The 14,925-nt window shown below is 48.3% G+C and overlaps 1 protein-coding gene across 1 annotated transcript in view; it reads left to right on the plus strand.

The window, feature by feature from the left end:
- Positions 1-13,543, plus strand: part of LOC147751023 (uncharacterized) — a 66,372-nt gene extending 52,829 nt beyond the window's left edge. The window contains exon 3 of the mRNA XM_086932089.1: positions 13,054-13,543. Within this exon, the coding sequence (XP_086788215.1) occupies positions 13,054-13,532 (479 nt within the window). The 3' untranslated portion in view covers positions 13,533-13,543. The remainder of the gene's footprint in view (positions 1-13,053) is intronic.
- Positions 13,544-14,925: the final 1,382 nt, after the last annotated feature.

Genomic DNA, 14,925 nt, shown 5'->3' on the forward strand with positions numbered 1-14,925 from the left:
AGCCGTACCTTGGGAGCCGCGATGTTCAGTCTTGGATGCGATGCGAGGCGTGCGAAGCAGACGTGCGAAGCGTACCCTCGTTTCAGTTGTGATCGACAGACTTGAACTCAGTGGCAGTGTACATGTCATTTCAACCAGGATGATTCGATGAAGCAAAGCGATGTACGCGGCGGCGGCGACCAGTCCCGGTGCGAGCTACAGCTCGTTTGGGGCACAGAGTGGCGTTGATTGAGGCGGACGGGCTAGATACGGTGCTTTGCAGAACACAAGTCAATTGTACGAGGCGTACACAGCTCCCGGCCTCTGCAACTACGGAAAACAGTGTTTCCAACAGCTCTCTTCGAGGCGGATGAAGTCTACTGGTCCAGGGACTTCGTTCAGGGGCAAGCTCACTCACAAGCCCTTGGAGGTCTTTTGCACAAGTTGTAAAATAAAGTCTTTCAGTCTTTCTCCTCTCCTTTAGCAGCAAGGCAACCACTGCAGGCCAATCCCCCAGGTCAGGGACAGTATTCCTCCTTCAGCTTTCCCAGTTCCTTCTCATCAGGCAGAGGTTTCAATGTGACTTTGTTAGAATTGAGGGTCTCTGGTTGGCACAGGTAGGTACTTGTGACAGGCAGGGACCCTCTCCTCTAGTAAGGGCAAGGGAATTACCCTCTTAAAATAACTCCTGCTCACCCTTTAGGCGGCGTGGCGCGAGCAGTTAAGGCTAGTCCAGAGGCGATGTCAGTTAAGCATTTGTGACCACATACGGTAACCCAGTGACAACACTACAAATGGACACCACACAAGGTATTATCAAAAATAGTTAGCTTTTATATAAGGGCTTAGCACAAGACCAAATAATGACAAAAATAATCCAGAATACTGTTAGCAATCAAGAATTTTTGATAAAAGCGTGTTCTTAAAGTTCTGTGCGATTCGTACTCCTTGGTTTGGCTCTCACAGTGATGAAAATGCCCAGCCTCTGCAACTACGGAAAACAGCGTTTCCCACAGCTCTCTTTGAGGCGGATGAAGTCCACTGGTCCTAGGACTTTGTTCAGGGGGCAAGCTCACTCACAAGCCCTTGGAGATCTTTTGCACAAGTTGGAAAATAAAGTCTTTCAGTCTTGCTCCTCTCCTTTAGCAGCAAGGCAACCACTGCAGGCCAATCCCCCAGGTCAGGGACAGTATTCCTCCTTTAGCTTTCCCAGTTCCTACTCATCAGGCAGAGGTTTCTTCTTGTCAAATCTGGATCTAATTTCTTGGGAGCACAGTCTCAATACTTATACCCCTAAATCCTTTGTTCCTTTGGGGTAGAGGGGCCTGTGCCCAGCCAAAACCAGTTCTTGAGCATTTTGTTGACAGGACTCTGACTTTTTATTCAGGAAGCAGGCTAGAGACATCAGACACTCCACAGGAGGTGGAGCCAGCATTGTGGTGGAAAGGCACAGTCCTAAACAGAGTCCAGGTGCACTCCTCCCACCCATCTGGATGTAAATCTCTCTATTCACCACCAGGTCACCTAGCCGTACCCTCTGGAATTTCCCAGCCCTGTCACTCTCAGAGCCCAGACAGCAGATACACATCCTAGCAGAGGCAGGCTGAAATGGTTAGGCAACCAAATACCTACTTTCTAAAAGTGGTATTTGCAAACACAGAATATTAAAATAAACTTTACTAAAATATGTTTTTTCTTATTCTGAGTTCAGGCATACTAAACTCGAATTTCTACCATGTGCCCTGAGTCTGTTAGGATTATAGAGTGTAACAATTCTAACAGCCCATTCTGGCCTATGGAGAACAGGTAGCCTTGCAATAGTGAAAAAATGAAAATGGCTGTAATTCACTATTAGGACAGGCCACACACATCAGGCTTGTCCTACCTTATACTTCAATGCATCCTGCCCTTGGGCCTACCACAGGGGTGACTAACATGAAGGTAAGGGAAGGTTTAGGGACTGGCAAATGGGTGCACTTGCCCAGTCAGCATGACAGTACCAAACTGCACGCAGGCTCTGCAATGGCAGACCTTAGACACACTTTACAAGGCCACTTCTGTGCGTGGCACAACCAGTGCTGCAAGCCCACTAGCAGCATTTGGAATTACAAGGCCTGGGCACTCCTGGTGCAATGTACTAGGGTCTGACAGTAAACCAAATAAGCCAATCATGGAATCCAATCAATATAGCAATTTACACAGGGAGCACTTGCACTGTGGCACTGATTGGCAGTGGCACAGTGCTTTGGGCAGTTAACACTGTTGTGAATGTATCTAGGACCCTAATTAAATATTCCATATTTATGTCCTTATATGGTTATAATAAATCATGTCCTTATAAAGGCATAAGAGTCATACCCATATTTAGTCATAGCCCATGCAGCCCAAATACGGCAAGGCTACTTCCTTAGACTCCTAGAGAGCACAACGAGTTCTTTCAACATACCAAACATCCAGCAACCTGGGAATTCCCCATGCCCTTGTTTTGATTTGTCATAGAACTCCTGTGAGCACTAAAATAACGGCCCGTTCTTAGTGACATCTTTTATTGAAGTTTTATGTCCAACCTTACGTCAAACACGGCACCTTCCAGGTATAAATATACCAACACTTGCCTTAAGCAACACACGGTGGTGTGGAGCAGAGCGGCTATCTACTTATCCGAAGCCCAGCTGATGCGAGAGCCGAAGGAAGCCGTCCCTCCCTTTGACACACCGGGAAAGAAGCTGCCTTTTCTCACGCCGAGAAATCCAGCTCCGGTGTTTCCAGTCGCCCTTGTGGGTTATTGGGAGATCGAGTCCTGAGAAACGAGATACAAGACCTCCTTCATTCTATAACCAAGGTACGGAGCTGATTCAAACCTTCAAGAGAATTCTTGATTCAGATTCCTGGCTAAAACCCAACTTAACTTAAAACTGCAACTTACTCACTCCTTCCCACGTATTAGGCTTAGGTCAGGTACACCGGGGTAGTCGTATCTTAGAAGCACCAGTTGAGTTCGTTAGTCAATGTTTTTATGTATGTAAATATTTTATCCGTTTTTAAGTACCATATGGCTAAGAACCCATATCAATGCTTTTACAATACTCCTTTTACTGTACACACTTTACTTCATGATAAGTATTGCAATTGTGGCAGTTCATTTCTCTTGCATGAGAAAGAAGACTTCTCAATAAAATAACACCTTTTATTGAAAATGCCTGTCTCTCTATTTCTCTGCACCCTGGTGAAATTAAGCATGCACAATTGACTGAGTGAAATAGCTGTCTATTGTTTTCACACAACTCTGGAGATCTACTCCTTATTCTGGGGGAGCAAAGTTGTCATGTTATATGGTTGTCAGAAGCTAATCCCTTCTTGTCTAAATCAGGGAAGTTAACCCCTCCCTATTCATTCGAGAAAGTTTCTAGTGACCTCTGAGCTAGCTTGCAAAACTAATTAAGTCTAACATAGTCAGTAGGGACCTAAATGACCTCAGTCCTATGTCTACACTGCTGTTTATGTTATTCCAATGCGCAGTGACTGTTGGGAATATAGGAACTACACTACAACACCAGCGAAAACATATGAGGCACAGCAACAAAAAGTAGAAGGGAGACCCACGCCAAGGTGCCAGGTATAACACGTGTCCCCTCCAGCTGAAATGTGGAGAGAACTACCCTACCCCAGGGAGTTCTCATCACTAAAGCGGAAAAATCTGGACAGACCGTCAGCATTGGCGTAGTCTGAACCAGGGCGATGTTCCACCGTGAAAACCATACCCTGAAGGGAAATGGACCACCTAAACAGCTTTGGATTCTCACCCCTCATCTGCATCAGCCATCTGAGGGGCCTGTGGTCTGTCTGAACCCGGAAGTGAGTTCCAAACAGGTATGGTCGCAGCTTCTTCAGTGCCCAGACCACAGCAAATGCCTCACGCTCAATTGCACTCCACCTCTGTTCCCGGGGAAGTAACCTCCTACTGATGAAGGCTACAGGTTGGTCAAAGCCCTCCTCAGTAATCTGGGAGAGAACAGCCCCTACACCATGCTCTGAAGCGTCTGTTTGCACAATGAACTCTTTGGAGACGTTGGGTGCCAGGAGCACGGGTGCCGTGCACATGGCAGTTTTCAGGGCCTCAAAAGCTTTCTGACAGGTGTCAGTCCAAATCACTTTCTTGGCCTGCTTCTTGGAAGTCAGCTCTGTCAAGGGTGAAACAATGTTGCCATATCCCTTGACAAACCTCCTGTAGTACCCTGTGAGTCCTAAAGAGGCTCTCACCTCGGTCTGGGTTTTGGGGGGTTCCCAAGCCAGGATGGTTTCAATCTTGGGTTGTAGGGGCGCCACCTGGCCGCTCCCAACTTGGTGTCCCAAGTACACAACGGACCCTGCGCGATCTGGCAGTTACTCGCCTTGATCGTGAGGCCCGCCTTTCGCAGTGCCAACAACACTTCCCAGAGGTGGCGCAGATGTTCCTCCCAAGTGGCACTGGACACTGCGATGTCATCCAGGTAGGCGGCACTGAACTCATCCAGCCCAACCAACACCTGGTTGACCAACCTCTGAAAGGTGGCAGGGGCATTCTTCATCCCAAAGGGCATAACGTGGAACTGGAAATGCCCATCTGGTGTGGAGAATGCTGACCTCTCCTTTGCCCCATCGGTCAAGGCGATCTGCCAATACCCAGACTTCAAGTCAAACGTGCTGAGGTACCGTGCAGCCCCCAACCAATCAATGAGCTCATCAGCTCTGGTGATGGGATGCGCGTCGGTCTTCGTGACCGAATTGAGCCCTCGGTAGTCCACACAGAACCGGAGATTGAGTGTGGCACCCGTAGCTGCAGCCTTTGGGACCAAGACCACTGGGCTGGCCCAAGGACTGCTGGAGGACTCAATCACCCCAAGTGCAAGCATCTTTGAGACCTCCTCTTTGATGCAAGCCCTCACGCTGTCAGTTACCCTGTACGTCTTGTACTTCATAGGTAAGCTGTCTCCTGTATCTACATCATGGACATACCAATCTGTGATACTAGGAACCAGGCAGAACAGATCAGAATACTGTCCCAGGAACTGGCAGCAGTCATTCTGTTGCTCAGGGGTCAGGGTGGAAGAGAGGTTGACACCATCCACTGACCCATCTTGCTCTGTGGCCGCCAAGAGGTCAGGAAGAGGCTCAGTCTCCTCTTCCATTCCAGCATCTGTTGCCAAGAGCATGCCCACTTCAGACCTCTCCAAGTGGGGCTTAAGGCGGTTGACAGGCAGGAACCTCAAAGGGTTCCTGGGAGACTGTAAGTCCACCAAATAGGTAACAGGACTCTTGCGCTCCACAGCCTCAAAGGGGCCGGTCCACTTATCCTGGAGCGCACAGGGCTCCATTGGGGCCAAGACCCACACCTTCTGACCAGGCTGAAGCTCTACCATAGTGGCATTCTGGTCGTACCACCGCTTCATCTCCTCCTGGCTGGTTTCCAGATTTGCTTCAGCAAGTGCTCTGAAACGCCTAGTCTGTATCCTTAAGGCCAGCATGTAGCTATATACATTCTGGGTAGGTTTCCTGGGAGATTCCTCCCAGTCTTCTTTGACCATACTTAGAGGTTCTCACTGGGTGACCAAACACTAGCTCAAAGGGGCTGAACCCTGGAGACTTCTGTGGCACCTCACAGTAAATAAAGAGTATGCACGGTAAGAGGACGTCCCACTTACGCCTCATGGGTTCCTCAAGACCCATTATCATGCCTTTTAGGGTGCAGGTGAATCTCTCAACCAACCCATTTCATTGGGGGTGGTAAGCTGCGGTAAACTTGTAGGTTACACCACACTCTTGCCAAAGGGATTTCATATACTTGGATATGAAATTGGTACCCCGTCAGACACGACCTCTAGAGGGAATCCCACTCGGGAGAAAATTCCCATCAGTGCCCGTCTCACCACGATGGCCGTCACTGACTCACAGTCCTCAGAGAGATGGCTTCCGGGTACTGGGTGGCATGGTCTACCAGGACCAGGATAAACCTGTTGCCCATGGCTGTCCTGGGGTCCAGTGGCCCCACAATGTCAATTCCCACTCGATCGAAGGGGGTACTGATCACAGGGAATGGCTGGAGAGGAGCCTTCTGATTCCTCCCTCTCTTTCCACTTGCCTGGCAAGTCTGACAGGTCTTGCAGTGAGTGTCTGAACTCCTGCGCATTTGAGGACAATAAAAGTGGGTGACAAGCCTTTCAAAGGTCTTGTCCTGCCCCAAATGCCCTGCCAATGGCACATCGTGAGCCAGCCCCAGTAGGAAGGCTCCGAAGCTCTGGGGTACCACCAGCGCACGGGCTGACCCAGGCTCAGCAACCTTAGGCTCTGAATACAGGAGGTCATTCTCCCAGTAAATGAAATGTGTTCCAGACTGATCACCGTTGGCCTCGTCTGCAGCCTGCTGCCGCAGACCTGCGAGAGAAGGACATTCTTTCTGCCCTCTGCAGAATTCCTCCCTGGAGGGGCCTCCTTCCTGCTGCCAATGGGTCAGCTCAGGCAGGTCCCCCAGTTCAGCTATCTGTTCCCCTGAAGGCTCCAGGGCATCCCCCTCAAGGTCTGCTTCCTCCTGGACCATGGGAACGACAGGGGCCGGTTTCCCGCACCCCCTACCTCTTCTCTCTAAGGCCAGTCCCTGGGCCTCCCTCTCAGGCTCCAGGACCTCTTGAGCACCCCTACTAGCTGCCATTGACCGGGTGGTTACACACGCCAAGTCAGACAGATCCACCATCCTCAGGTGAGTACTCTTCTCTACCTTTTCCTAAGGTGAGCTCTCCAAATCGTTCCCCAACAAACATTCAACAGGCATGGCGGTTCCCACAGCTACTTGAAGAGTACCAGAGTCCCCCCCCACTCAAAGGGAACCTGAGCCATTGGACACTGACTCTCAGTGTTATCGGCGTTCACAACTCGGCAAAAGGCATGTGGGACAACCTGCTCTCGAGACACCAGGTGACACTTGACAGCTGTCACACTGGCTCCTGTATCTCTAAGAGCCTCCACCCTTTGGCCATTGACGGTCACCCACTGCCGATATTTCTTAGTGTTACTGGGCAGTTGGTACTCATGGACCACCTCACGGTCTCCTAAAGAGACAAGGGACATTTCTGCGGAACCGCACCCACCTTGCACTTCCACCTCCTCCCCAAAGGCTACACTAGCCACCTGCCGGGGCTGAGCATCAGTGGGTGCTGGTTTACCAAACAGGCGACACTTGGGATCAGAGGCAAAATGACCCAGGTCACCACACTTGTAAAACCTTGGGGGTCCTCTTTGAACAGGGGTACCTGTCAGTTTCTGGGGTGGGGGAGGCTGAGAACCCTTCCCTTGGCTCCCTTGGGGATTACTTTGGGGCCTTCTTTGAAACTCCCTCTGTTTACCCTTGTCCCCCCACTCTCTTGCTGGGGACCCTGCCCACCCTTGGGCGGAGTCTCACATGTGACCCTTGTGGGCCCTGGTACTGACCCAGCGGTCTGCCTCCTCAGCAAGCTTCCTAGGGTTAGTCAGCTTACGATCAATCAGGTGCTGGCGTAGCTCAGGAAAACAGTTACTGGACAAGTGCTTCCATGCAACTAAATCAAGGAGCCCTTGAAAATCACCAACTTTGCTACCCTTCACCCAACCATCCAATGCTCTGCAGAAAAAAAGTTACATACTCAACATACGTACTGTTAGGAATCTTTGTGCAACCCCTGAACCTTTGTCTGTACAACTCAGGAGTTAACCCATATCTAGCCATCAAAGCATCCTTCATGTGTGGATAAGAATTATGAACATCTGAGGGCAAATCCAGCAGTGTGTCCCGCCCCTCACTCAGGAACCGCCCCCACAACCCCCCTCCCCAATCTTTCTCAGAGACCCTGTGGGAGGATATGGCTACCTCGTAGGCCTTGAACCACTGCCCTATGTCATCATTCTTAAAAAATTCTTTAACCACTTACTTTGGTATGCACACTCTTGATTCTACCTGTACTGGCGGTGTGCTGCTTCCAGAGGGAGTGCTCTCTAGGCTCTTAGCCTTTAGATCCAATTCCCTCAAAGCCATCTCATGCTCCATTTGGAGTCTTCTCTCTTCCAGAGCCAGCGTTTTGCTTTCCAGCTCCAGTTGCCCATTCAATTTAAGTTTTGACATCTCCATTTCATGTAGTCTGGTTTCCTTCCTGTCTGCCAACTCTTCTGGCGACAGGCCTCTGCCAAAGCCATTGTTGTCCTCTGCCTGCTCAGTTTCCACCAAATCTTCAGGGTCTCTCCTTGACTCAATCCAGGCTCTCATCGCCTTTTGGTAGTCTGACTTGATCTTGAATCCAACATGGGGAACTTTGAACTTTTTGCAGAAGCCCTTCAGCTGGGTCTTAGTCTAGCTCTCTAGTCTCTCCTCTTCCCATTCTACTTCTTCGCTTTCAAAGACTACAGATGCTGCCCTTTCTACACTGAGTGAACCAGGCATGATTTTAAAAAATGGAGATCTCTAGCAAACAAGAATCAAAAAAGTATGTGGTTGCGTTATGGTCTGCGCTCACAAAGTAGTGTTCACCAATCACTGTACATGAGTCACAAATGCAAATTCGGAATCCTTTCTGCTTGACTTCCAATGTTAGAATTGGGGGTCTCTGGTTGGCACAGGTAGGTACTTGTGACAAGCAGGGACCCTCCCCGCTAGTCAGGGCAAGGGAATTATCCTCTTAAAATAACCCCTCTCACCCTCTAGGCGGCATGGCGCGAGCAGTTAAGGCTAGTCCAGAGGCGATGTCAGTTAAGTATTTGTGACCACATACAGTAACCCAGTGACAACACTACAAATGAACACCACAAAAGGTTTTATCAAAAATAGTTAGCTTTTATATAAGGGCTTAGCACAAGACTAAATAACGACAAAAATAATCCAGCGCAGCGGACGCTCCGGTCCGATGCGTACAAAAATGCAATGCGAGTCGACACAGTACCTTAGCTTGGTGTGTCCGGCACGGAAGGAGCGATGAAAAAGAAAGCGTTGTACGCAGCGATGTCCTCCTGTCACGGTGCGAGCTACGGCTCGTTGACTTCGTGGCTATGAGTCATTGTGGGCAGAGTCGCGTTGCTTGAGGGGACGGTGCTTGGTGCGGCGCGATCTATTTACGTTGTGGCGTACGAGCCGTACCTTGGGAGCCGCGATGTTCAGTCTTGGATGCGATGCGAGGCGTGCGAAGCAGACGTGCGAAGCGTACCCTCGTTTCAGTTGTGATCGACAGACTTGAACTCAGTGGCAGTGTACATGTCATTTCAACCAGGATGATTCGATGAAGCAAAGCGATGTACGCGGCGGCGGCGACCAGTCCCGGTGCGAGCTACAGCTCGTTTGGGGCACAGAGTGGCGTTGATTGAGGCGGACGGGCTAGATACGGTGCTTTGCAGAACACAAGTCAATTGTACGAGGCGTACACAGCTCCCGGCCTCTGCAACTACGGAAAACAGTGTTTCCAACAGCTCTCTTCGAGGCGGATGAAGTCTACTGGTCCAGGGACTTCGTTCAGGGGCAAGCTCACTCACAAGCCCTTGGAGGTCTTTTGCACAAGTTGTAAAATAAAGTCTTTCAGTCTTTCTCCTCTCCTTTAGCAGCAAGGCAACCACTGCAGGCCAATCCCCCAGGTCAGGGACAGTATTCCTCCTTCAGCTTTCCCAGTTCCTTCTCATCAGGCAGAGGTTTCTTCTTGTCAAATCTGGATCTAATTTCTTGGGAGCAGGGTCCTCATACTTATACCCCTAAATCCTTTGTTCCTCTGGGGTAGAGGGGACTGTGCCCAGCCAAAACCAGTTCTTGAGCACTTTGTCGACAGGACTCTGACTTTTCATTCAGGGAGCAGGCTAGAGACATCAGACACTCCACAGGAAGTGGAGCCAGCATTGTGGTGGAAAGGCACAGTCCTCTTCAGAGCCCAGGTGCACTCCTCCCACTCATCTGGATGTAAATCTATCTATTCACCACCAGGCCACCTGGCCCTGCCCTCTGGATTTTCCCAGCCCTGTCACTCTCAGAACCCAGACAGCAGATACACATCCTTGCAGAGGCGGGCTGAAATGGTTAGGCAAGCAAATACCTACTTTCTAAAAGTGGTATTTGCAAACCCAGAATATTAAAATAAACTTTACTAAAAGATTTATTTTCTTATTTTGAGTTCAGGCATACTAAACTCGAATTTCTACCATGTGCCCTGAGTCTGTTAGGATTATAGAGTGTAACAATTCTAGCAGCCCAATCTGGCCTATGGAGAACAGGTAGCCTTGCAATAGTGAAAAACATAAATGGGTGTAATTCACTATTAGGACAGTCCACACACATATCAGGCTTGTCCTACCTTATACTTAAAATGCACCCTGCCCTTGGCCTACCACAGGGGTGACTAACATGAAGGTAAGGGAAGGCTTAGGGACTGGCAAGTAGGTGCACTTGCCCAGTCAGCATGACAGTACCAGACTGCACGCATACTCTGCAATGGCAGACCTTAGACACATTTTACAAGGCCACTTCTGTGGGTGGCACAACCAGTGCTGCAAGCCCACTAGCAGCATTTGGAATTACAAGCCATGGGCACTCCTGGTGCACTGTACTAAGGTCTGACAGTAAACCAAATAAGCCAATCATGGAATCCAATCAATATAGCAAATTACACAGGGAGCACTTGCACTGTGGCACTGATTGGCAGTGACACAGTGCTTTGAGCAGTTAACACCAGCGAAAACATATGAGGCACAGCAACAAAAAGTGGAAGGGAAACCCACGCCAAGGTGCCAGGTCTAACAGACTTGCACAGCTGAAGCCATTCCCCTAACCAGACTCTAATGTTCCCACTATAATCTCTCACCTTGCACTCTGATAGCTGTTGTTTCCTGGGCACCTCCTGGGAGAGGCATAGGAGTTTAGAGGGTGTGAAAAGCAAGAAGATCTACTCCGAGACTTCTAACAATTCCTGCAGTAAGAAGAACTACAACAACTCTTCCAGCAAAGATCCACTGCTAGTACTAGAAAAATAAGTGCTTCTCCATTGATAGGTCTTTCTGAATGGCAACCTCTGTACCATACTACTAAAGTGGAATACTTTCTCCCTGACGGTTGAGATATGCGTTTGTCATTACATTGTACATACCTCCACCCTCTCCCCGGATAGAGAAAATAAACACAGCCAGAAGTAGCAGATTGAACTTGACGCCGTACAAACCCTGCATACAAAGACTGAACATTGTTTACTAGCGATCGAGCTGCATAATTAATAATATCATAAAGAATGCCTGCAAAAGTTCTTAATTATAATTTTGTTGCTGAAAAAGGAGGAGACGCACACTTTGCTCAAGTGCCTATTTGACACTCTGATCACTCTTCTCTCAAAATACTTCAGCCAGTGTTTTTTGATCTTTCTTCTTGGGCTATTTTCAGACAGATCTTGATTGGAGGAAACTGTTTCCTAGGCTCTTGTTTCTCTATCTCCTTGTGACGATTACCCCCACCCCAGTGCCTTCATCTTCCCCGGACTTGTTGGAAACTGAATGCTCTTTCCCTGCCTCATGTTATAAGGGCTCAATTAAACAAAGTGAACAGCAGCAATTCTTAAGCCAAAAGAATAAAAATTAAGCCCCATACAACCTACCCTTATGGCAGGGGTCTTCAAACTGCCCTCCCCTCACCCTAGGGGGGCCTTAACTGTCCCCAAGGGTGGAACCAGGCTCTGTTCAAAAGAAGCATCATACTGATAGGTTGACAGCAGTGCTTTGTTTTAAGCTAAAAACAAATGATCAGCAGTAAGCCACCCTGTAATGGGACATTACTAACATCTTTTATCATTCAGATTTCACAGAGAGTATGTGTCAATAGGGAAGGGACTCAAGATATTTTTCAAACGTCCCTGCCCCTAGTTCAGATAATCACACTGTGGATGCATTTACACGTTAGTAAGGCCGAGCAAACCAGAATAGTATATTTGGCAATTATGTATTTGATTGCTTTTTTAAATGGTTTAACATTACTGTAATGTTTAAATACGTATTGACCTATTTAAACATTGCAAATTTAATAGAATAATTGTGAAAAATTCTGGGGGGCCCTAATGATTCTTTTTTATACTGGGGGATGCAACATTAAAAAGTTTGAAGACCACTGCCTTATGGAGTCATAGCATGTTAGTCAATTATTTCAATGATTCCAGAGTCTACACCTAAAGGCAGCTGCCTGTGCTTTGCTCCATAGCTGTCATCCCAAAAATATGGGTCAACTGTCATATATTCCCACAGGCTTTTAGCCCACACCAACATACCAGATGGACATCAATGCAACAGTGAAAGTTGGATAGTTGCGGATGGGCCAGACCAATGTGGCCGGTCGTCATTTTATCTTCTTGCATAGCCAACTGTGGGAAATAGATGGCTGGGAATGCCTACAAACCTGCGTTGATGTACCAAAGTTCCCGTCTATAATAATTCTACAGTACCAGATCAAGGGTTTCCTGTACCACTTGCTAGCCCCATGCCCCAGTATCTCAAACTCAGCTGAACCTATCTAGGTGAACAATAATCCCTCTCAATAAGGGAGCGCGCTCAAATCTTCCTAGACAGGCAATAGGCTACCAAATGTCTGTCAGATCCAGCAGAGGGCTTGTGAGAAGAATACCAAATGTAGGTCAGATCCAGCAGATGGCCTGTCAGGAGGCTAGAATAGAACAGCCTTACAATGTGCCCGCATGATGGAAAACAGTATTGTATTTGGGCTGCAGGTACCTGTCGTTGGAAGTGGTGACTCCTCATACTGGGAACTGGGACAAGGTAAAAGATGAGGCGGCAATGCTTGTGCATGCTCCAACTTCTGACTGAGAATGGGGCTAAAACTGTGTTTAAAGGGTTGTGCGGTGGTGGGAGGATGGTGATGTTAATGACAAAGGCAAATTATTCCTTCCGACTACAGTGTGATGAAGTTGAGAATGCAATACAGTACCACTGTCCACCAGAAAACAGCTTCTAGCCATGTACAACATTTTTTATTTGATTCTATGCATAAAATATGTTGATGTTTGGCTCATTCCTTTTCCTTGTATTGTTCTTTCCATGTCTTGGTAGACTCGTCAGCCTGCAACCTCCATAAGAAGCCCCGTTCCTGGAATTCTTTTTTAAATCTGTTCAGGACTCAGAACAAAAATGTCCACGTGCGGATCTCTCGCTCGACGGAAGCCATGTACACCAGAACGCCCGGGCAGCTCCCGAAGAAACAAAGACGTAGATTCTGCTCGCGCAATGTCCACCAGCGCGTGCGCTGCATCGACACCGCCGACGAGGGCTCGGCCTCTGACAGCACTTCCTGGGGGAACAGCGAAACTGAGCCCGAGTATTGCAAGCGTGGGGGCCCGAAGAGCCCTTGCGCGCAGAAAGTCAACAAGAGGTCTAAACCCAAGCTCAGTCGGGACGACAAAGCACGGAGCACGAGGGACTGGCTCGCCCAGAACTGTGGCCATGATGGCAGGAGCAGCACTGAAGAATGTGGCAGGAAAAGCAATTGTCATGACAAAGCACCTCCTAGGGGCCAGTCACGTGGGCATTGACGCCATCATAAAATAAAGACATGTGATGAAAGAAACACTGTGCTGTTAAATTGGCAGGTCTGTTACTTTAAAAAAGAGGGGGCTTAATTTTTTTAAACATTTCTTCTACTTATTATTATTGTTTGATTGCATTGTTTCTGCAAGTTTTGGCTGGACGACAGGGAAATGGAAGATTTTCTTATAGGTCTGGTGTGTTATTGTATTGTAACATTTAATAAGCTCTTACTAGCCCAATGAGGGGTGCTGAAACACTTCCCTACAGGAGTAGCATGCTATACCATGTAGGGTGTGTGGATTGAAATATGTGGTTGGAAAGGTATTCCCTTTGTTTTGAATCTATGTGTGAAGCGTTTCTATGTTGTGCATGATGACCACTGAGGTGTGGTTATCATGTTATGGGAGGCAGTGCTTAGTGATGGATGAAGAGGTGTGAGAGACAGGCCCACTATTTATTGTTTTTGATAAACTGGGGGTTTGATCGGGTCTGCAGGTCCTTTTATACACAACAGAGCCCTCGAAGTTGGTTAAGGGACAGGGTTGTCTTTTCTGAAGTTTGTTTAATGGTGTACCACTGCTTCATTTCTACTGTCCTCTCTCAACAGCGGCACACAGCCCCACATGATGACAGCCTGTAATCTGGTTCTTTCATCTACCAACTGGGGACAGCAGCTGTCTCATGCCTGCAGTACATGGAGACAGTGCATACGGGCATGGTGGAGGGGGGAGGAGGGAGGAGGGAGGGGTCTAGTTTATGACCATCGAACAAAGGCTTACCGTGTGGTGCCCCCAAGCCTGCATCTGCACCCACCCTATGCACTCATGTCAGACAAAGATACATGTGGCTGTTGAGGATATGCTGGCACAGTTCCAGTCGCTGTTCTACGGGGTGGGCTACATGAAGAATAACACCGCGAAACTCCACATTATCTTATTCTTTGAACTGGAGTTCCTAGTTCATCAACGTATACTGTTGAATGCCAGGAGCCAGGACTGTAGAAAATAGAGGACATGAGGCAGACTCCTTAAGTGTTCCCAATTATTGTTACTGAGTAGGCAAAGCAGCTGAGCCAAGTGTGCAGCATGTGTGAGGATACACTGTTTATTAATTAAGCCATCAGTTGTTAAAAGCCCTGATCCCAACCGTAGATGACCGGTAATACCTCACTGCAGTCTGGTGGGTCCCAAAGTTGGACCTGAATGCTGACTGCCCCCAGTTTTAGCTGCGGAAATATTCCAGGTCTATTACATAGTTCTCCACTTATGTTTGGACTCTGAAGACATACATGATTAAGCTTTGGAGTATCCTTAAGTGGCAAAGGTTTTAGAGAGGGCCGTCTGGGAGATCCTGGTTGCCTCCTTGGTGTACTCAATGTCAGTGATAGCCTACTTGTCT

The sequence above is a fragment of the Lissotriton vulgaris genome, chromosome 1_1 (assembly GCF_964263255.1).
Source record: "Lissotriton vulgaris chromosome 1_1, aLisVul1.2, whole genome shotgun sequence".
Lineage (NCBI taxonomy): Eukaryota > Metazoa > Chordata > Amphibia > Caudata > Salamandridae > Lissotriton > Lissotriton vulgaris.